The following is a 22,299-nucleotide window of genomic DNA, read 5'->3' as shown; positions in this document are numbered from 1 at the left end:
TTCTTGAGCAGTTTTAGTGGAAAAGGGATAGAGCAGAAGCCTCCTTGGCATTGATTAAGGAGACAGCACAACAAGATAAGTGGATACAGTACAAATGGATGCTTTAACAAGTTTTGCTATAAAGAGGATCAGGGTTAAGAGAGTTTTTAAGATGGGAGACATTAGGGCATGTTTACACCGTGGGAATGATACAGTAGACTAAATGTAGAAAGTTCAGATATTATATATGGAAAGGTGGAAAGTCTTAAATACCTGGAGTTTTCTGTGTGGATACATGTTCATACACATACACCCACATATATGTACACGTGAATCTGGAAAAGTTTCCCTCAAGAAATGACATTTGAGCTAAGATCTCAAGGCTGAGTCATAGTTAACTGTGCATAGGAAGTATATAAAAAGCAGTAAGAAGAGTATACTAGGCTGAATAAACAGCATGGGGAAGGCCTTAGTATAGAAGTGAACACAATTGTTTATCCTGAGAGTAATGAGAAGCCACTAGAAGCTTAAGCACGGGAGAGACATTCTCAAATTGGCTTTAAAAAATACTCTGCCGCATGGAGAAGGGGTTAGAGAAGGGCAGATGAACAGTTTGGAAGAGATTACTAGTAGACCAGGTAAATTATGGTAGCTTGGACCAGAGTGTTACTGATGGAGAGAAGCAGATGGATTTGGGGAGTCACTGCACTGTGCTGAGGGAAAAGTCCACAGAATCTAGAGTATAGGGAACAGAACAATGACAGGCAGAGCTGAGAAAGGGTAGGCATTGGTAAAAATTTTAGACAATGGTGTAAGTGGGTATATATGTATATAAGTATATATACATGTTCATGATACACATACGTATGTGAAAAGACATTGTGGTCCTATATAATTTTTATAATTTTATTCATGTAAAAACATATACATAGAAGGGCTACATGTGGTGGCTCATGCCTGTAATCCTAGCACCTTAGCAGGCTGAGGCAGGACAATCACTTGACCCAGGAGTTTGAGACTGGCCTGGGCAGCATTATGAAACCCCATCTCTACAAAAAGTACAAAAAATTAGCTGGGCGTAGTGGTGCACACCTGTAGTCCCAGCTACTTGGGAGACTGAGGTGGGAGAATTGCATGAATCCAGGAGGTCGAGGCTGCAGTGAGCCAAGATTGCACCACTACACTCCAGCCTGGGCAACAGAGTGAGATCCTGTCTCAAAAAAACCCAAAAAATATATGCACAGATCACAAATAACTGTACATCATGTTGGATTTTCAGAGTAACATGCCCATGATAATTTCACCGGGAGTTTTAAAAAAACAGAGTATTAATAGCATCCCAAACTCCCTCTGCTCCATGGCCCTCCCAGCCATTATCCCATTCTCTCCAGTGGTAGCCACTGTGACTTCACATACCTTGGATTAGTTGAGTTTTGGGGGGAACAGGGAGAATGAATGTAGCTTTATTATTGTTTGAGATATAGAATATCAGGAGCACCTCAGAAGCCTCTTTTGTGCCCATTCCCAGTTGTTACCCCTCCCCAAATGTATCTACTGTTCCATCACTGCATTGAGGCAGAACCAGACCACCCCATATTCAAGGATTCACTAAAAGGGCTTACAGGATTCAGTGTATGGTTGTACTCACAGGGAAGATTTTATTGCAGCATTGTAGTAAGGATACACATCTGGATCATGGGGGAAAAAGACACAGGCACGGTCTGAAGGAATCCATGTATAGACTTCTCTATGCTCTTTCCTTCCCATGAGGGGTCACCCAGAGTCCATTTTTCCCCAGCGGTGGAAATGCAGCACCACATGTGCCATGTTTCTGTGGTGGGAAGAGCATTAGAGACCTAGTGTCCAAGGCTTTTACTGGGGCCTGATCATATAGGCAGTCCGTACCTGGCATATAATAAAATTCCAGATTCCCAGAAGGGATGGCAGGTGTTCAGCATAAATCATATTGTTTGCACAGACAGTCTAGGCACAGTGTGCTGCCTTATCAGTTAGGAAAAGTTTTATTTGTGTGTACGGAACTGTTTACCAACCAAATTCCCAAATACCAGCCCAAGGTCTTTAACAAACAGGCCTTTCTAAGGACAACAGCCTCAGATCTGCTGTGTTAACTCTTTCTGAACAATCACTATAAATGAGTTTTGCCTGTTTTTGATTTCATATCAAAGGAATCATGTAGTATATACTCCTGACTTCTGCTTAACATTATGTTTGTGAGATTGTAGGTAGTTTGCTTATTCCATAGCCAAGTAGTATTCCATTGAATGAATAGACCACAATTTATCCATCTTGCTGTTGATGAGCAAAATTATTTCATCTTCTCCTCAATATTTGGTATTACCTCTTTTACATTGCAATGATTCTTGTGGGTATGTAGTAATATTTTGTTTTGGTTCTTCCCTGATGGCAAATAAGATTGAGCATCACTTTGTCTATATAATTGGCTATTTGTATAACATTTTTATTATAAAGTGCCTGTTCAAGGCCCCTTGCCTGTTTTTATGTTGGGTTATTTATTTGTAGGAGTTCTTCATATATATTTTGAATGTGAGTCCATTATTAGATATATGTGTTGCAAATATCTTACATTTTGTGGTCTGCCATTTCACTCTTAAATTGATTCTTTTAATGAAGAAAAGTTATTAACTTTAAAGTAGCCTAATTTATAAATTTTTCCTCTGAGTTTGTGCTGTCTGTTGCCTTAAGAGTTGTTTATCTACTCCAAGGTCATGAAGATAATCTCCTGTGTTATCTTTTAGAAGCTTTATTGTTTTACCTTTTATATTTAGATTTACAGTCACTTGGAATTTATTTTTGTTTATGGTGTACAAGTAGGAGTTAAGATTTATTTTTTTAATGTGGATATTCAACTGACTCAGCCCTATTTATTGAAAAAGAAAAATCCGTATTTGCTGCTGTTTAGAGCTACCTTTAAGTATCCATAATGCTTTATTTTGTTTCATTGTTCTGTCCTTGTGCCAATACTTCACTGTCATGGTAAGCTTTACAATAAGTCTTAATATCTGGTAGTGTAATTCTTTTAACCTCCTTTTTTTTCTTCCTCTCTCTCAAGATTATCTTGGCTGTTCCTGGTTCTTTATGTATAAAAAGTTTTAGAATAATTTGTCATTTCTTTCTCTTGCTCTCACAAACTTAGTGGGCTTGCGATTTTATTGAATTAGTAAATGGGTTTGGGGATAATTGATATCTATAATTCAGTGTGCCAATTCATAAACTTGTGTATTCCTCCATTTAAGTTTGCTTTAAAAAGATTATTAGAGGCCAGGCACGGTGGCTAACGCCTATAATCCCAGCACTTTGGGAGGCCAAGGCGTGCAGATCATGAGGTCAAGAGATCGAGACCATCCTGGCCAACACGTTGAAACCCCGTCTCTACTAAAAATACAAAAAAATTAGCTGGGCATTGTGGCACGCACCTGTGGTCCTAGCTACTCGGGAGGCTGAGGCGGAAGAATCGCTTGAATCCAGGAGGTGGAGGCTGCAGTGAGCTGAGATTGCGCCACTGCACTCCAGCCTGGTGACAGAGCAAGACTACATCTCAAAAAAAAAAAAAAAAAGATTATTAGAGGTCTTGCACATCTTTCACTAGATTTATTCTTAAATAGTTTTTATGGAAACACAGGTGTATTTAATTAGGCTCACTGCCTGATGCCTATTCTGTTCTTGATGAAGTAGAGTTGCTGTTGATATCAGAAAGCTGCTTCAACTTAGTTCAGAGGTAATATGTACAGTATTGCTCTATGTGGAAGGTCTCCAGAGATTTAAGAATTTAACAACCTGTATCAGTTTGGCAAATTATTTTATAGTGAGATAGTTTTTATACTTAATATTTGGATTTTGAAACATGACGTTTATAATCATAATGTATAACTGTAAAAGTGTGATTAAAATGTGAACATCTTAGGCATCATTACTGTGAGCAGTAACACTTGTTGGTCAAATGAAATGCTGTATAATTTAGGTGTAGTTTTTAAAAAAATCATAACATTTTACCATGATTTTACATTTTTAGAGTAGAGAGAAGTGTCAGGGGCATGTATGTTGCGGGGTGGTGGACAATAGTGTTAAAACATAAAAAGAAAATACTGTGATGTAATTACAAAGGAATATGTTGGGCAGGGCCTGGTGGCTCACACCTGTAATTCCAGCACTTTGGGATGCCAGGGTGGGCGGATCACCTGAGATCCACTGTTCAAGACCAGCCTGGCCAATGTGGTAAAACCCTGTCTCTACTAAAAATACCAAAATTAGCCTGGCGTGGTGGTGCGCACCTGTAATCCCAGCTCTTCTGGGGGCTTAGGCAGGAGAATTGCTTGAACCTGGGAGGCAGAAGTTACAGCGAGTGGAGATCAGGCTGCACTCTACCCTGGGCAACAGAGCAAGACTCAGTCTCAAAAAAAAAAAAAAAGTTTGTGACACGGTTCATCCACAGCAGAACTTTTATTCTTAGAAACTTGAGGGATGAGGGAAAGATCTAGATGTAACTTTAGCAAGTTGCTTAATACTTCTGTGCCTTGGTTTCTTCATCTGCATAAAGGGGATAATAATAGTACCCATCTTTGGAAAGGACTTAGAACAGTGTCTGGCTCATAATAACTGCTTAGTAAGCATTATTATTAGTTTTTCTGAAAGTATTTAAGCACCAAGAGGGCACGGACTTTGTCTTGTTCCCTGTCTTCAACACTTTCTGTGTACCAGATTGTGTAGACATAGTCCCTGCATTCATGGAGCTTGCAATCTAGTCAACATATATAATTGTAGATAATAAATTGTGTTCATAATAAGGTAAATGAATAAAGCTTTTATGCTTCCCTTAGAAACTAGTTATTTAAAGAACATCTAACTGCTAATTTTCTACAATGACAGTGTTGTTTTGTTTGCTTGTTGAAGTTGAAATCCTGAAGGGAGTGTTAGGCTGTTAGCCTTGTGGTTGTGCAGCTTTTCTGCTTGTACTACTGATGATTGAATCCTCTCTGATGTCTTGGGAGTTGGAAGATGCAGGTTTCAGTTCTAGTTCTGCTGCTGATTTTGTACATAACTCCAAGCAAGTTACTTCTTAACCTTGTCTAATTGAAGTGTTGGTACTAAATGATTTCTAAGATTTTTTCCAACTATTATTTTGTTATTAGTCAAATTCTCCAAATTATGTTTTCAGGGAGGGGAGCAGGGAACTGTTGTTATTTATGTGTGTTTGCCTAAAAACTGAAGGCTGAAATTTAAATGTTGAGCTCATGTTCATAATTGTATTTTGGTTTTATTTATAGATGCCAGAAGTGGGTGGAGAATTGTAGGAGAGCAGACTTGGAAGATAAAACACCTGATCAGCTAAATAAACATTATCGATTATGTGCCAAACATTTTGAGACCTCTATGATCTGTAGAACTGTGAGTAATAGAAGAACTTGGTGTCTCTGTTTGTCTTTTTATTCTCTCTCTCACTCTGTCTGGTTGGAAATGTAAGTATTTATCTACTAATGTTCTAGAGTGTAGTTAATGAAGTGTATGGTGTGGTGTTTACATAGCATAATAGTTTTTATTGTTTTAGAAAAAGTGGCATTAATATGCTTCTTTTTTAAAAAGGTGAAATTATCAACCCAGCTTAGGTCAGTGACAGGGTTCAAATAAAAAAAACAAAACAAAACAAAACAAAACACTGCCTGAGGTTGCAGTGAGCCGAGATCAAACCACTGCACTCCGAGAGAGTGGGACTCCATCTCAAGAAAAAAGAAACACTGCCTATACTGCCTAAATCTTGATTGCCCCCAGGCCAAGGCTTGCCACGTGAGGCAGCTCGCAGTGGAGCTCTTCCCTAAACCAGAAGGTACAGGTAGAGGTAATGAATTGCTCTGATTAGAGATAGTTGCTCTCTCCCTCCTCCTCAGGCAGCTAGCTAGTACTCGCTCACCCAAGATGGGTGAGGACTTACTTCCAAGGTTCTTCTGGCAATTTAATCAAGGCTGATTGAGAGTTGATGTACTCTACTTTGTGAAATGTAAAACGGGGGTGGGACTCATGAGGGTGCCTGTATTAGTGCCTTTGGGCTGCTATAACAAAATACCTTAGACTGGGTGATTTTTAAACAACAGAAATTTATTTCTCATAGTTCTGGAAGCTGGGAAGTCCAAGATAAAGTCACCAGCAAATTTGGCATCTGATGAGGGCTCACTCTCAGCTTCTTAGATGGTGCCTTACTGTGTTCTCACGTGATGGAAGGGGCAAACAAGGCTTCCCCCACATGACCTAAGTCACCTCCCAGATGCCCACCTCCCAACAGCACTGTGCTGGGATTGTTTCAACGTGAATTTTGAGGGGACACAGACATTCAGGACATAGCATTCCCCGACACCTTTCAGGGAGTCCACAATGTCAAAACTTTTCATAATAACACTGATATTATTTGCACTTTTCATATTCAGTCTCTCAGGAGTGGACAGTGGAATTTTGGGGGTGCTACATAACATGATGGATTATTGCTTTGTTAAATTGTGTATTGTGTCTTCTAGAATTTTCTAAATATTCACATCTGGGTGTTCGGTAGACATTTTGTCAGAAATAAACAAGGCTGCCACTTCAGAGAAAACAGCTGATAATTTGAGCATTCAAGTTGAAAATTAGAATTTTGGAAAATTCTAATGACAGTCCTTCCCTCTGTGAGAGGACTGAGTCCTTTAATTCTCTAATACTTAAAGACTCTCTGAGTCTCTAATATCCGCTACTTTAAGATGAAGACAAAGTTGGAGCTGAATAGTATCTGTTTTGTCTTAAAATCCTGATTTTGCTAGGTGCCTATAATCCTAGCACTTCGGGAGACTGAGGCAGGAGGACCACTGGAGCTCAGGAGTTTGAGACCAGCCTGGGCAACTTGGCCCGACCCTGTCTCTGTAGAAAATACTAAAAAAACCTAGCCAGCTGTGGTGGCCTATACCTGTAGTCCCAGCTACTTGGGAAGCTGAGATCGGAGGAGCCCAGGCAGTCAGGGTTACAGTGAGTTGTGTTCATGCCACTACACTCCAGCGTCGACCACAGAGCAAGAGCTTGTCTGGAAAAATAACAAAACTGATTGATTTTTTTTAGCTCCTCTGTTCCTGATGCCCCATTTCTCCTCACCTGAGGTAACCGCTTATTTTAATTGTTTATTTATTTATTTATTTGAGACAGCCTTGCTCTGTCACCCAAGCTGGAGTGCAGTGGCACTATCTCAGCTCACTACAACTTCCGCCATCCCCCAGGCTCAAGCGATTTTGTCTCCTCAGCCTCCCTAGTAGCTGGGATTACAAGCATGTACCACTACACCCAGCTAATTTTTGTATTTTTAGTAGAGATGTGATTTCAGCATGTTGGCCAGGCTGGTCTCAAACTCCTGACCTCAAGTTATCCGCCCACCTCAGCCTCCCAAGGTGCTGGGATCACAGGTATGAGCCACCATGCCCAGCCAAGGTAACCACTTTTAAACTTATTTAGTCTTCAGAAAAATTTTAGATGATTATAAAAGTATACATTTATTTAAGGTAAAGTTCGTGTTTTTATTTGGAGCTGTTTATCTAGAGCTTTTTTATGAGTAAAATTTTCATCTTGGAATGGAGCTCTTGTTTTCATGTTTTTGTATGTACTGTTAGAACCAACTCTTAATTTTTTTGTGCTAGACATAATAGTAAACAAATTATACAGATATTGTGGAAAAATGTTTCCATTAGTTACCTGTCATTTCATGTCAAGACCTGCTGTTAACTTTATGAGCTTGGCCAAATCACTTCCCCTCTCTGGGCCCCAGTTCCTAATAAGGAGATTAGACCAGGTAATTCCTGAGTTCTAAGATTTTTAACTCTCTGTGCTTCTCTTGCTGTGATTTATAAAAGGCACAAATAAGGCAAATTTGATTGAAATGAAGCAGACTTGTTTCAATGTAACACCTCAGATATTAGGATAGACATAAACTTGATTAGAAGGTACACTTACACTATATGTTGTTATACAGCGATTTATTTTGATATTTTTTTCAGATACATTTTGCAGAGTCATCAGAAAACTAAAGAATGATTGGGTTATTTTATTTCTCAAAATTAATTGAAGCAGATACTTGTGAAGTCATTGGGAGGTGAGCCAATTCCGGTTCAACAGTTTAATCACAAATATTTGAGGAATATTTTTGCCTTGATTTGTTAAGAGGGTAATAATGATCAACCAGAATAAAAGGTTTCATATGTTTAAAAGGCAAACTACTTTTATGTTCTTGACATTAAGTAAAAATACCCAAATTATTTTAAATATATAAGCCATATGCATTTTTGCATTTTTATTTTAGTAATAAATATGGTTTCTTAATTAGATAATTCCAACCAGATTGTGAGAAATTTAAAATAAAGTTCAATTCTCACATTCTTTAGTTAGAGAATAGAACAGAAAGATGAGCCAGGTTTGCTTTTTAAATTTCCAAATGATTCTTAAATCTTGAATAAATGAATCCAAATGTGAGAAAATGTTCTTTCTATATGTGTAGGGGATTTTATTAAAAACTGGATTTCTGGGCTGGGCGCAGTAGCTCACACCTGTAATCCCAGCACTTTGGTAGGTTGAGCTGGGTGGATCATTTGCAGTTAGGAGTTCGAGACCAGCCTGGCCAACATGGGGAAACCCCTTCTCTACTAAAAATAACAACAACAACAACAAAAAATTTGCTGAGTGTGATGGTGCATGCCTGTAATTCCAGCTGCTGTGCCGTGGGGTGGGGGACCCTGAAACAGGAGAATCGCTTGAACCCGGGAGGTGGAGGTTGCAGTGAGCTGAGATTGCACCACTGCACTCCAGCCTGGGTGACTGAGTGAGACTCTGTCTCGGAAAAACAAAACCTGGATTTTCTGATACCTGTATCTAAATGTTTAAGAGTTTTGGCTTTATTAGTTTAGCATTGAAGATCTCATCAGTAGCCGGGCAGAGTGGCATGTATCTATAGTCCCAAGCTACTCAGGAGTCTGAGGTTGAAGGATTGCTTGAGCCCAGGAGTTCAAAGCCAGCATGGTGGTGAGACCCTGTCTTTTAAAAACAACAACAACAACAACAAAAACAGATCTCATCAGTAAACATTCATGACTACTGAATTTGGCCAGAGGCAAATATTTTATTATTTTGATGTTAGAGTAAGATTATTGTTTCATGCTCAAACGTTAATTCAGCAGTTAAAGAGTAAATCCTAATACTGAGATACTTGATATCATGCGTAGGAATTGAATATTGTCTTTTTGGCATGTGTCCTTATAAATATTTATATTTTTCTTATTTCTGTTACTATTTTTTGAGACAAGGTCCACTCTGTTGCCTAAGCTGGAGTGCAGTGGCGTGATCATGGCTCACTGCAGCCTCGACCTCCCATGCTCAAGCAGTCTTCTCCCCTCAGCCTCCCACGTAGCTGGGACTACAGGCATGTGCCACCATACCTGGCTAATTTTTGTATTTTTTGTAGAGATGGAGTTTTGCCATGTTTCCTAAGTTGGTCTTGAACTCCTGGGGTCAAGCTGTCTACCCAGCTATGGCCTCCCAAAGTGTTGGAATTACAGGTGTGAGCCAACATGCCTGGCCAAAATAAATATTTATAAAATGTCATTTTTTTCATTCATATATCCTGCTTTCTGATTTATAATATCTTTGCTTTATTTGCCAATAGAAAATCAATTTGATTTGACTTTTAAAAATTTATTAAAATGTTTTATTCCTCCCCTCTTTATTTAGTAATTGGTAAGATATCGAGAGTTGACTGTATATTTGCTTATTTTAGGGACATTTGCTCAGTGTGACAGATGGGGGAGCTTTGAGTATGATAACTTGTACTCCCTTCAGTGATTGTGTCCCTAACCAATTTCTCATTTAGCCTTTCTAGTAGACTCAAGATCATGAACCCAGCACTAGAAGTTGAGTGTTACTAGGAAGTCAGAGAATCATCTTTGTGTTTTCTATTACGACATGAAATTGAACTAGAAAATATTGACTCTGAATAGAAATTCATCCCAAAGGTGTTTAGTAACTCTTTGGGTACAACCCAAGATAGTGTGTTTCATTTAGATATATGTTTTCCCTTCATATCTTCCCAACCACCCCTCCTTGGGTGAACAAATTTAGAAGTTGTTCTTTTTGTTTGGCATATTCTTTGAACATGCTTTGATATTTTGAACTAATCACTGCTTCCAAGAAAGCTTGTTTAAATGAAGTATGTTTTATCTTTATCATCGCAAATTCAGGAAGAAATTAAAGGCACTGTTTCTTTGGACTGTCTGAGGGGAGTGTAATAGCAGTTATTTATTACTCTCCCTCTTAATAAACTTCTTATCTCTTACCCAGCCGCCTCAGGACTGGCAGGAGAACTGTTACTATTTAAGTATGCATCCGGCTTCTAGCCAGGTTAGATGAAATAAGCAGGAAGTAGGGTAGAGAATGATTAGAACTTGAAAGAAATATAGAAATACCTAGTTTAGCATTTGCAAAAATGTGATTATGTATGTCAGTATCACTTGTGGTATGAGAGATGGTTTCATGTGCCACATGAATCAATTTTTATTTTAGAAGTTTTGTAGTATGTGTTAAAAACAAAATTTTTAAAAAAACATAAGATAAAACATCAGATCATTCTTCCTATGGTTTTTATTACTTAAGACAGTGTTAATTAAAAAATTGAGTATATTAGATAGTAATATAAATAACTGAAATGGCAAGCATTTTAATCATTAGTATGTGAATACTTTCATTTTGGGAAATGTTGATCTAGTTCAATACCAGAATTTTATTCAGAAGAAGAAACTGGGGCCCAAAAAGGGAAAGTAATTTAGCCAGGGTGTCTTAGTGAGTCCCCTCACTGGTAGAGTTTGGACTAGTTCCTAGGTCTCTTGGGTCTCAGTCCAATATTTTCACTGTGCCTTGATGCTTCCTGGTAATATTAGCAAAAGTGGAGTAAACAGCAGGTAAAAGAGGGATGCGTTATTATAGAACATGCAAGAGTGTAAATTATTTTGGGAGACTTGTACCTCATATAGATTTGGTGGACTCAAAGAAAGAACAGATAAAGTAGCTAGAATACTGAATTAGAAACAGATATGCAAAATGCAAGTAAATATTATGTTTTATGCCTACCTTCAATTCAGTTTCTTAATTTATAATAGATTGCCAGAAGGGCAAATGCAGGTACAATTGGAAATAGTAGACTGACTTGAACTGACATCAAATTCTGTAAGTCTATAATTTAGAGCTGGAGTTGAAGGAATATTGTGGAAGTCATTAACATCTAATTTTATTTATGTCTAATATATTTATAAGGACCATCTCTGAATTAACACATTTTTCTTTTTCAGAGTCCTTATAGGACAGTTCTTCGAGACAATGCAATACCAACAATATTTGATCTTACCAGTCATTTGAACAACCCACATAGTAGACACAGAAAACGAATAAAAGAACTGGTAAGTCTATGTACTTTTAGCTTTTCCACCTTCCCTCATAGTACTATGAAATCAAATACAGATGCATTTATGTTAAAATCAATCCAAGTTACTCACTATTTCAGATGTAATGTAACAGGAAATAAATGTTATGATTATTAAATAATAGCCTAGATGTGAGATGGTGAGTTTTAGTATTTAAATTGGAAATTCTCCCTTAAATTTAGCCAGTTGATACTCATTGACTTGGTCCAGAGTGTGCTGTTAATTATAGGCCACTATCTCATACCCTTCGGGAGAAGGAAAAAGCTACCTTTTCTTTTGTAGTAAGGAAAATAGAATTGAGGTGTTACCAGAAGTCAGCACAAAGGGATAAAGAAAGGGAAAGTCTAAAAGTGGAGACATGGAATGTTTTAAAGATAAGGCTTCTGTCACTACTAAATATGAGCAGGGTTTAGAAAAAAATGTTGAAATCTCTGTATATGGCATAATTTACACATATTCTTATATTCCTTGGATATCCTTCAGTTCTGAGGATTGACACCTATCTGTATTTTGTTGACTTTAGGTGAACAGAATTACAGTAACTCCTCAGTCCGTGGCTTTCTGTCATCATTGCCACTAAGAAGGCCCTTATTTTGCTTTATTATTTTTCCTTCTTCATCCACTATTACCATTACCATTTCTTCCCTACCAGTTGGTATCTGTACTAGTGTTTTATCTAATTTTCCTTATTCTGTGCTTACCTTTCATATTTAGAAATTTTATCCATTTGGAGTTAGTATGAATGATGTACAGTAGGGATCTATAATAACTTTTACTCCTTATAGAGAGCCTGTTTTCCCAACATGGTCTGTTAATTCTTCCTTTCCTCCACTGGTATAAAATGCCACTTCTGTCATATAACAAATTTACATAAGGCTGTTTTGGGGAGTTCTATTTCATTTCACTGTATTATTTGTTTGCAACTATATCACACTTTTACTACCATGAATTTGCAATATATCTTACTTTCAAATAGTGTGATTGTTTAACTCTTCTTTTTCTTAGCTATTTGTGGACCTTTATTCCTCCATATGATTTTTTTTTTTTTTTGAGAGAGTCTCACTCTGTTGCCCAGGCTGGAGTGCAGTGGCACAATCTCAGCTTGCTTCAACCTCTGCCTCCCAGTTTCCAGCAGTTCTCCTGCCTTAGCCTCCCGAGCAGCTGAGACTACAGGCGCTTGCCACCATGTCTGACTAACTTGGTAATTTTAGTAGAGATGGGGTTTGATTATGTTGGCCAGGCTGGTCCGAACTCCTGACCTAAAGTGATCTGCCCACCTCGGCCTCCCAAAGTGCTGGGATTATAGACGTGAGCCACCGTGCCCAGCCTCCTCCATATGAATTTGAAAGTCCTTTTGTCAAGTTCTCCTAGAAATTCTTTTGGGATTTTCATTATAATTGTTTTGAATTGACATCTTTACTATATTAGCTATTATAAATGTATTACTAGTTTGTTACTAGTTTAGTATTATTGATGTTAGTAAACGAATATTACTAGTTTGCTATTACAGTATGAACTATTGTAAAATATTAACTAGACCCATCCATGAATAGGAAAAAAAAGTTCCATAAAATACCTATCAGGTAACAGCCATCACTGACAAAACTAAATACTAGTTTTTTGAAAAGAATATTAGAATACTTTTAGGAGTACAGAAAATGAAAAATGTTAAGAGCTTTTGTTGTAGTTCTTTAAAAAAGAATGTATACATTCTTCCTTAGGTCACTTCTTATCTTCACATTATGGTTCTTACTGGTATAGATTATGTATTCTGGTTGAAATTGTTTCCAGTGCTTTTAAAGAACAACTTTTTAAGTTAATCTTAATAAGTCTTCTGAGTTTTTCCTTTGTATCACCTGTAAATAAGGAGAAATTTGTCTCTTTCAGTTTGTATGATTTTAATTTTTTCTGTTGCCTTTCTTGTTTAGTCAAGATCCCTAGCACTATGTTGAATAATTGTGGTAATGTCATAGCTGGCATACTTGCCTTGCCCCATTAAGTATAATGTTTGCTGTTGGTATTGTTAAATAGTTTACATCAAGTTAAGGAAACTCCCTTCTAGTCTTATATTCAGAGTTTTTTGTTTGGTTTTGTTTTTTTTTTTCCAAAATGGTCTCACTCTGTCACCCAGACCAGAGTACAGTGCAGACGACACGGCTCACTGCAGCCTCCACCTCCTGGATTGAAGCAATCCTCTTACCTCAGTTTCCCAAGTAGCTGGGACCACAGGTGTGTGCCACCACACCTGGCTTATTTGTTTATATTTTTTGTATAGATGGGTCATGCCATGTTGCCCAGTTTGGTCTCAAACTCCTGGGCTAAAGCAGTCCTTCCACCTCAGCCTCCCAAAGTGCTGGGATTATAGTAGTGAGCCACCACACCTGACCTATATTCAGTTTTTATATTTAGCTTATCACATGCTTTCATTGAATCTATTTAATAGAAAAGTTTATTTTTTTTTCATTCTTTAATTCAATGAGTAATACTAATGGATTTTCTTTGAACCATCTGCATTTCTGTAATGAACCCTAGTTAATTGCAGTATGTCTGTTTGCTTTTATATACCATTGGATTCAATTGGTCAATATTTTATTTAGGATTTTGTATTTGTGAATCTTGGCCTGTAATTTTCTTTTCATGTACTCTCATTATCCAGTTAGAATATCAAGGTTCTAGTAACCTCATAAAATAAATTCGGTATCCTTTTTTTTTTTTGTAGAAAAACTTGTATAGGTAGATATCTGCTCTTGAAAGTCACGTAGAACTTGGTAAAACCATTAGAGGACTAGGGGTAGGTGAGAGAAAGTTTTGATTGCCATTCTAATATGTTTATTGGTTTCTCTTTCTTCTTGTGTTTTGTTATGTTCCAAAAGTTTATGAAACTTTAATAATCTTTTCAAAGAGCCAATAGTTTTGTCAGTGATTGCTGTACTTGTGAACTATTTGATTGGTTTTTCCTTGATTGGGGTGATTTACTTTTTGACTCTTTTTCTAGATTCTTAATGTTTAGCTCATATATGTGTGTATTCAAAGCTAAAAATGTCTCCTTAAGTCCTTTTTAGCTATACCTTACAACTTTAGACATATAGTGCTGTCATGTCTGGTGTAGGTATTTTGTAATTTCTCTATTTTGTTAACATAGGATTGTTTTTCTTAGTTTCCAGATGTGGAATTATTTTTTAAAATGATTTGATTTTTTTTATTTTAAATGTTATTAAGAGATACATAAAGGATACACATAGTCTATGTGATGTTGATTGTTTCTGATTTTTTTGCATCCATTATTGCTATGAAAGTCTGTGCCAGCCTGGTTCCTTTTTAGGTAATCTTCTTTTTCTCCCTCAAAGCTTTTTAGTTTTCCTCATATTTGACGTTTTAAATTTTGCTAAACTATATCTAGATGTGAGGTTTTTTCTTATGTACCTTAATTTGTCATCTTACAACTGAGGACTTACATCTTAAATTAAATCCTTAGTTTTTATTTTTCTTTATGCATTTTCCCCTCTATTTGTTTATTTCTGTTTTCCTGGGACTTCTCTTAGATGAATATTGACACTTACGTGATAGTCCTCCATATCGCCTTTTTTCTTGGTGTCCATGGAGGACTGGTTCCAGGACCCTCCCTCGGATAGCAAAATCCACAGATGCTCGATTCCCTTATAAAATGGTGTAGTATTTGTATATAACTTAGACACATCTTCCTGTGTTCTTTCAATCATGTATAATGCCTAATACAATGTAGTTCTATATAAATAGTTGTTACATTACATTGTTTAGGGAATAATGACAAGAACAAAAGTCTGTATTCAGTATAGACACAACCATCCATTTCTAAACAATACCAAGATTATTTATGATACTTAATATATTTATGTGTTTGTAACACTGAATACAGTGTAAATGCTGTGTAAATAGTTATGCTACGTTATTTAGGGGAATAATGAGAAAAAAGTCTATATATATTCAAGATAGGTACAACTCTCCATTTTTTTCCCCAGTATTTTCAATGCATGATTGGTTGAATCCATAGATACGAAGTGTAATATGTATCAGGATGAGGAGCTCAACCACTTGCTGTCCTATTGCTATCATTTCCCTGTAGTCTGTCCCTCAGAGAGCCTCACATACTTCACAGCCACTATACTCTTCCTGAGCCACCATCCTTATAAACGTGCGGTCCATAGGATAAGGAGGGGATGTCCCAGGTTGACCAGCCTGCTGATGTTTCTCGCTATGAGCGCCATGTCCAGTGGTGCCCAACAGGCATCCTGCTGTCTTCAGCTGTCACTGGCATAGCTGCTTTTCTGCCACAGAAAGTAACAGAGTGGCTCATGATTTTAGCATTGTAGAGGGTTGGAAGGAGAGTAAAGGATGCAGCTGGAAAGTTCTTCCTTTGTCTAACCCTATTGATGCCACTTGGCCTACTGTGCTCTGTGTATCTCTTCCATGCTAGTACTCTTTCATCTTCTGCTGCTCAGGGATTTCTCATCACTTTTGTGTTGGATTCTGAGATTCAGCAACCTCCTTCTTATGGGGCATCTCCAGGGTTAAATTGGGAAGTAAGATGATTTGTGTCCTCTTGAATTTGACCCCAAGTGCCATGGTGTACTTTCATGCCCTTCGTTAGCCAATAAATACTTGTAACCCAAAGTTAGGATGATTTAGGTAGAAAATAAGTAAAATGATGTGTTTTTTCCCCTCTAGGACTTTGTTGTAACCTTGGAGTTATTTATATTATTATTTTTTCTTTCTTTTTCTAACTAGAATAACCAGTTTAACCTTGGAGTTATTAACAACTTATTCTGGTTTTTTCATTGTCTGTCTGTTTGAAGAATGTATGTTATATAAATAATTTATGCTCTCGAAAAATTAAATTTGACTTCAGAATAGGCATTTGTATTTGTGAGTCTAAGATGATACACTAGAGGTCAGTTTTTAAAAGATGATTCTTTTTTTCTTTGTTTCTTGCCATTTAGAGTGAAGACGAAATCAGGACATTGAAACAGAAAAAAAGTAAGTGATAGTGTTAATGACTCAACTTCTGAATGCCTTTTAAAAAGGCCTTGACCTGGTAAGGACAAATAAATATGTTTTGTGTTGAAAACCTACCTTGAGAATGGATGTAAGAGTGTGCTTAGCTTTGTCCTGTGTTCTGGAATTATTTATGAGGCTAAAGTCTTGGTTTAGTTTGTCTTTATTGAGTGCTGGTATGCCACACACTATGCTATATGCAGGCCTCGCAGAGGTGATGCCACTTCTTACTGTGGCAGGGGTGGCAGGCACACAGTGCTCCATTGTAGGGAAGGAAGGGCAACGGTAGAGGCATGCACTGAATTTCTTTTCTGTCCACCCAGTTGTGGTGGGTAGTAAGTTCTTGGTAAATTTTTAAGGAATCAATGGTGGGGGGGCACATAGTGCCATTGAGGGTAGTGGTCACAACAGCCTTTCTGTAGGTGTTGATGCCCTAATTGTTTCACCAAAGTGAGGGCTAGAAGCTGTTTTTCTTCTTGTCAGTTATTAGTCACTCCTCCTCTATTTCTTCCTTCTATAGCTGTTATTATTAACATAGCATTTTATTGAGTACTCACTAATGCCAAATCTTTGTTCTAAGTGCTTTACTTGTATTAATTCATTTAATTCTCACAACAGCCCTGAGATAAGTACTGTTATTTCCCTCTTTATAGATGAGGAGATATGGACTTGGGCAAAGAGAGGGAAAGGTACAGGGTGCTAGATTTGGGGAACTACACTCATTTTAGTGTTGTTAAAGTTTGTGACCACCTATTATGGTTAGAAAATGAACCTAGAAGGGACCCAGGAGGCCAGAACTTGCAGACTTGTGGGCTGTTAGCAATGGGGAACCATTGAGGGGTTTGTAAGTAGGTGATAACAGTGACTTGATTTTCATGTTACATAGAGCACTCTGTTGGATTAGAAAAGGTAACACTGGAGGCAGGGAGGCCAGTTGGGCTGTCAGCTGACCAAATAAAAGTTGAAAGGCCTTGAATTAGGCAGTAGTAGAGAGAGTAAAGGGAATAGGTTCAAGGAACTTAAGAACTTTGTATACCTATGACTTGCATATGAAAAGATACCTAAAAGAAGAGGGACTTGACTTTTTACTTTGTACTCTTTGCTCTTTAATGAACTGCTTTTTGAAAAAAATAAAAGCAAGAGAATTAGTACTTGTAATTGGAAGTGGAAAAGTAATGGAGGAGGGGAGGCGGGAGCCAGGCAGACAGGAGTCCAGGATAACCTCTTTCTGGCTCGGGAAACCTACCTAGTATAGAACCACTGCTGTGTCACGTATGATGATTAGCAGTGCCATCTGATTTGAGGAGGGGTTAAGGAAGGATGCTTTCTGCATTTTGCTGAACCCTGATGAAGCTCTGAAGCATGGCTCACACAGGCTCCAGTCAGACTAGATTTCCCTTTGTACTTGGACAGCCTGCTTCCCTCTTCTACCTTAGTGCTTTTGCTAGAATAATTCTCATCAACTGAAATGCCCTCCTTGTTCATGTCCCCCTTATTTATCCTTGTCATCAAATGCAACTTCTGAGTTTTTGTTTCTCCCTGCTGCTCTCCATAGTTTTATATTCTAAGAACTAGGTTTTAACTGTGACTCTTTAGATTTGGATTCTTTTCCTGTAGACACCACTGACCTGTATGACTATGGGCAGGACATTTACCTTATAGGGCCTCAGTTTTCCTATCCCCTATGAAGAGATTAGGCTAAAATTTGTGATATTCTAATACTAGCCCTAAGAATTACATTAATCTCCTTTATGTTACACTGATTTGTACAGTTGTCCCATCTCACATATAAATGTGTGGCATAATGGTTTGATAAAAACAGCATCAGCATGGACCTTGGAGCCAGACACTTGGATTTCAACTTTACTTCCATTCTTCTAACTGTATCTGTGATCTTGGGCAAGTTTCTTAGTGTTCTCATTTGTCAAGTGGGGCTGATACCACCTGCCTGAAGAGAGAGTAATGTGATGCATATAAAAAATGCTAAGCACAGTACCTTAGTAATTAGTTCTGTCCCACTTTGTTTTTCTGAGGGCATGGACTGTCTGTCATTCATTACATATGTGGAATGTCTTAAGTTTATTTTTAAAATTAGGCTGGATGTGGTATCTCACACCTTTAATCCTAGTACTTTGGAGCTGAGGTGGGAAGATCACTTGAGGCCAAGAGTTCAAGACCAGCCTGGGCAACGTAGTGAGACTCCCCATTTCTTGAAAAGAAAAAAAAGAAAAATCATTCCTATCTTATAACAGCATTTACATCTAGGAATAAAATATATCTATTTACAGTGTTTGTCTCTCCCACTAGAATGTCTCTTATTTTAGTCTCTATCCTAGTTTGTGGTCTAGTAAATGCCCTATGAATATTGAATGAATGAGTTTGTGTATTTTAAATATTTAACTGAAGATGTAATATTTTTTGTTTGGTTTGGTTTTTCATGAGCCTGTTTGTAAAATTAATTCTTTGTTTTCCAGTTGATGAAATTTCTGAACAGGAACAAAAACATAAAGAAACCAACAATAGCAATGCTCAGAATCCCAGTGAAGAAGGAGGTGAAGGGCAAGATGAGGACATTTTACCTCTAACCCTTGAAGAGAAGGAAAACAAAGAATATCTAAAATCTCTATTTGAAATCTTGATTCTTATGGGAAAGCAAAATATACCTCTGGATGGACATGAGGCTGATGAAATCCCAGAAGGTCTCTTTACTCCAGATAACTTTCAAGCACTGCTGGAGTGCCGGATAAATTCTGGTGAAGAGGTCCTGAGAAAACGCTTTGAGACAACAGCAGTTAACACATTGTTTTGTTCAAAAACACAGCAGAGGCAGATGCTAGAGATCTGTGAGAGCTGTATTCGAGAAGAAACTCTCAGGGAAGTGAGAGACTCACACTTCTTTTCCATTATCACTGACGATGTAGTGGACATAGCAGGGGAAGAGCACCTACCTGTGCTGGTGAGGTTTGTTGATGAATCTCATAACCTAAGAGAGGAATTTGTAGGCTTCCTGCCTTATGAAGCTGATGCAGAAATTTTGGCTGTGAAATTTCACACTATGATAACTGAGAAATGGGGATTAAATATGGAGTATTGTCGTGGCCAGGCTTACATTGTGTCTAGTGGATTTTCTTCCAAAATGAAAGTTGTTGCTTCTAGACTTTTAGAGAAATATCCCCAGGCTATCTACACACTTTGCTCTTCCTGTGCCTTAAATATGTGGTTGGCAAAATCAGTACCTGTTATGGGAGTATCTGTTGCATTAGGAACAATTGAGGAAGTTTGCTCTTTTTTCCATCGATCACCACAACTGCTTTTAGAACTTGACAATGTAATTTCTGTTCTTTTTCAGAACAGTAAAGAAAGGGGTAAAGAACTGAAGGAAATCTGCCACTCTCAGTGGACAGGCAGGCATGATGCTTTTGAAATTTTAGTAGAACTCCTGCAAGCGCTTGTTTTATGTTTAGATGGTATAAATAGTGACACAAATATTAGATGGAATAACTGTATAGCTGGCCGAGCATTTGTACTCTGCAGTGCAGTAACAGATTTTGATTTCATTGTTACTATTGTTGTTCTTAAAAACGTCCTATCTTTTACAAGAGCCTTTGGGAAAAATCTCCAGGGGCAAACCTCGGATGTCTTCTTTGCAGCCGGTAGCTTGACTGCAGTACTGCATTCACTTAATGAAGTGATGGAAAATATTGAAGTTTATCACGAATTTTGGTTTGAGGAAGCCACAAATTTGGCAACCAAGCTTGATATTCAAATGAAACTCCCTGGGAAATTCCGCAGAGCTCACCAGGGTAACTTGGAATCTCAGTTAACCTCTGAGAGTTACTATAAGGAAACCCTAAGTGTCCCAACAGTGGAGCACATTATTCAGGAACTTAAAGATATATTCTCAGAACAGCACCTGAAAGCTCTAAAATGCTTATCTCTGGTACCTTCAGTCATGGGACAACTCAAATTCAATACATCAGAGGAACACCATGCTGATATGTATAGAAGTGACTTACCCAATCCTGACACGCTCTCAGCAGAGCTTCATTGTTGGAGAATCAAATGGAAACACAGGGGGAAAGATATAGAGCTTCCATCCACTATCTATGAAGCCCTCCACCTGCCTGACATCAAGTTTTTTCCTAATGTGTATGCATTGCTAAAGGTCCTGTGTATTCTTCCTGTGATGAAGGTTGAAAATGAGCGGTATGAAAATGGACGAAAACGTCTTAAAGCATATTTGAGGAACACTTTGACAGACCAAAGGTCGAGTAACTTGGCTTTGCTTAACATAAATTTTGATATAAAACATGACCTGGATTTAATGGTGGACACATATATTAAACTTTATACAAGTAAGTCAGAGCTTCCCACAGAGAATTCAGAAACCATGGAAAATACCTAAGAGACTTTTAAAAATAGATTTTCTTATATTTTATATTTGGAAGAAAAGCTGTAAGGTGTATGTAGGCCACTTAATCACTAAATACCTTTGCCTATAGGACTTCATTGAACACATTAGCCATTGTTAATCTACCTGTTTAAATGGCCCCTATTTCAACTCTCCTGCTTTGAAGGCTTCTCTGTTCTTCCAGAAGAGAACATTGAAAGTGCCATGTTTCCTTCTGTGTGATCTCTGCTGGTGGCACTCTGGAATTGTTTTAGTTAAGTCATTTTAGACATAGCATTTATTATCACTGTGGATGTCTACTCATTGGGTGTTATGAATTCTTTGAAGAAATATATTTTGAAGAGGTGTGGGAGGAAGAAATACATTTTATAAAATGTTGTAGTGAAGCCTGCAGTTGACCTTTGGGTGACGAATAGGAGTTTTAAGTATGTTAAAAATCTGTACTGGGCAGTTACAAGAAATTACCAGAGAAAAGCTTGTGAGCTCGCCAAAAAAGGATTTCAGTGTAGATTCTGTCTTTCTGAAATGAACTTAAGGAATAAATGACAGTAAAAGTTTGAATGGAGGAGGCTGCCATTGTTCCACATTTTGTTGTTGGCTGTTTACATTCCTTTGTGGAGCCTACATCTTCCTAAGCTTTTTAGCAGGTATATGTTGAACACTTCTGTTAAGACAGAATCAGAGGCCATGGATACTGACAACCGATTTATCTGTTTTTTTTTTTTCCTGTCTTTTTCCATGACTCTTATCTACTGCCTCATCTTGATTTATAAGCAAAACCTGGAAAATCTACAAAAGTAAGTGTTGTGGTTTATCTAGAAAAATATGGAATATATTGCTGTTATTTTTGGTGAAGAAAATCAATTTTGTATAGTTTATTTCAATCTAAATAAAATGTGAATTTTGTTTAAAGTTCGGGCACATTGTTTTTGGTGGGGTCAAAACATTGTTGTGTAAAATCTCTTAAAAAACATTTTATAAACAGCTTCATAATTCAAGGTGAGTCCTTTGCATGTGGTTTACTACTTGGGTTATAGAAAAAAACAAAGTACTAAATGTAAGGTTCACCCAACTAGTTTTTTTTTTTTTTTTTTTTAATTATGTACTGTATGGGTCCTGATATAAATTGTCAGTTTGTGTTATTGTTGCTGGCTAAAATGTAAATGAATGCAGAGGTGTTAATGAGTTGTTTTATGTTGGGATTAAGTGTCCCTTGAGCTTCAGAAACCAGAGTGGTACGTATTTGCTGGACTGCTGAGTCTTCATGATAGCCCACAGTCCATTTCTCTGTCCTAGGAAAGCCTAGCATGTGTCAAATCAGGACACATTATGCATGCAGCTTATCAAGAAGATAACAAGAGTTTATCTTGTAGC

General features: G+C 37.6%; 1 protein-coding gene across 2 annotated transcripts in view; it reads left to right on the top strand.

Annotated features, from left to right (window-relative positions):
* Window positions 1-21,837, top strand: part of THAP12 (THAP domain containing 12) — a 29,844-nt gene extending 8,007 nt beyond the window's left edge. Inside the window, exons 2-5 of one of the 2 annotated variants that reach the window (XM_012469639.3) lie at window positions 5,283-5,403; window positions 11,352-11,459; window positions 16,460-16,496; window positions 18,989-21,837. In XM_012469639.3, the coding sequence (XP_012325062.1) occupies window positions 5,283-5,403; window positions 11,352-11,459; window positions 16,460-16,496; window positions 18,989-20,919 (2,197 nt within the window). In that variant the 3' untranslated portion in view covers window positions 20,920-21,837. Of the gene's footprint in view, window positions 1-5,282; window positions 5,404-11,351; window positions 11,460-16,459; window positions 16,555-18,988 lie in introns of both variants that reach the window. The other variant, XM_064365306.1, reaches the window with a different exon arrangement.
* The last annotated feature ends 462 nt before the right edge of the window (window positions 21,838-22,299 follow it).

The sequence above is a fragment of the Aotus nancymaae genome, unplaced genomic scaffold (genome assembly GCF_030222135.1).
Source record: "Aotus nancymaae isolate 86718 unplaced genomic scaffold, 86718_ANA_hifiasm-v0.15.2.pri h1tg000059l, whole genome shotgun sequence".
Taxonomy (NCBI): Eukaryota; Metazoa; Chordata; class Mammalia; order Primates; family Aotidae; genus Aotus; species Aotus nancymaae.
The sequence above is the reverse complement of the archived record's forward strand: the minus strand, read 5'-3'. Positions and strand labels throughout refer to the sequence as shown.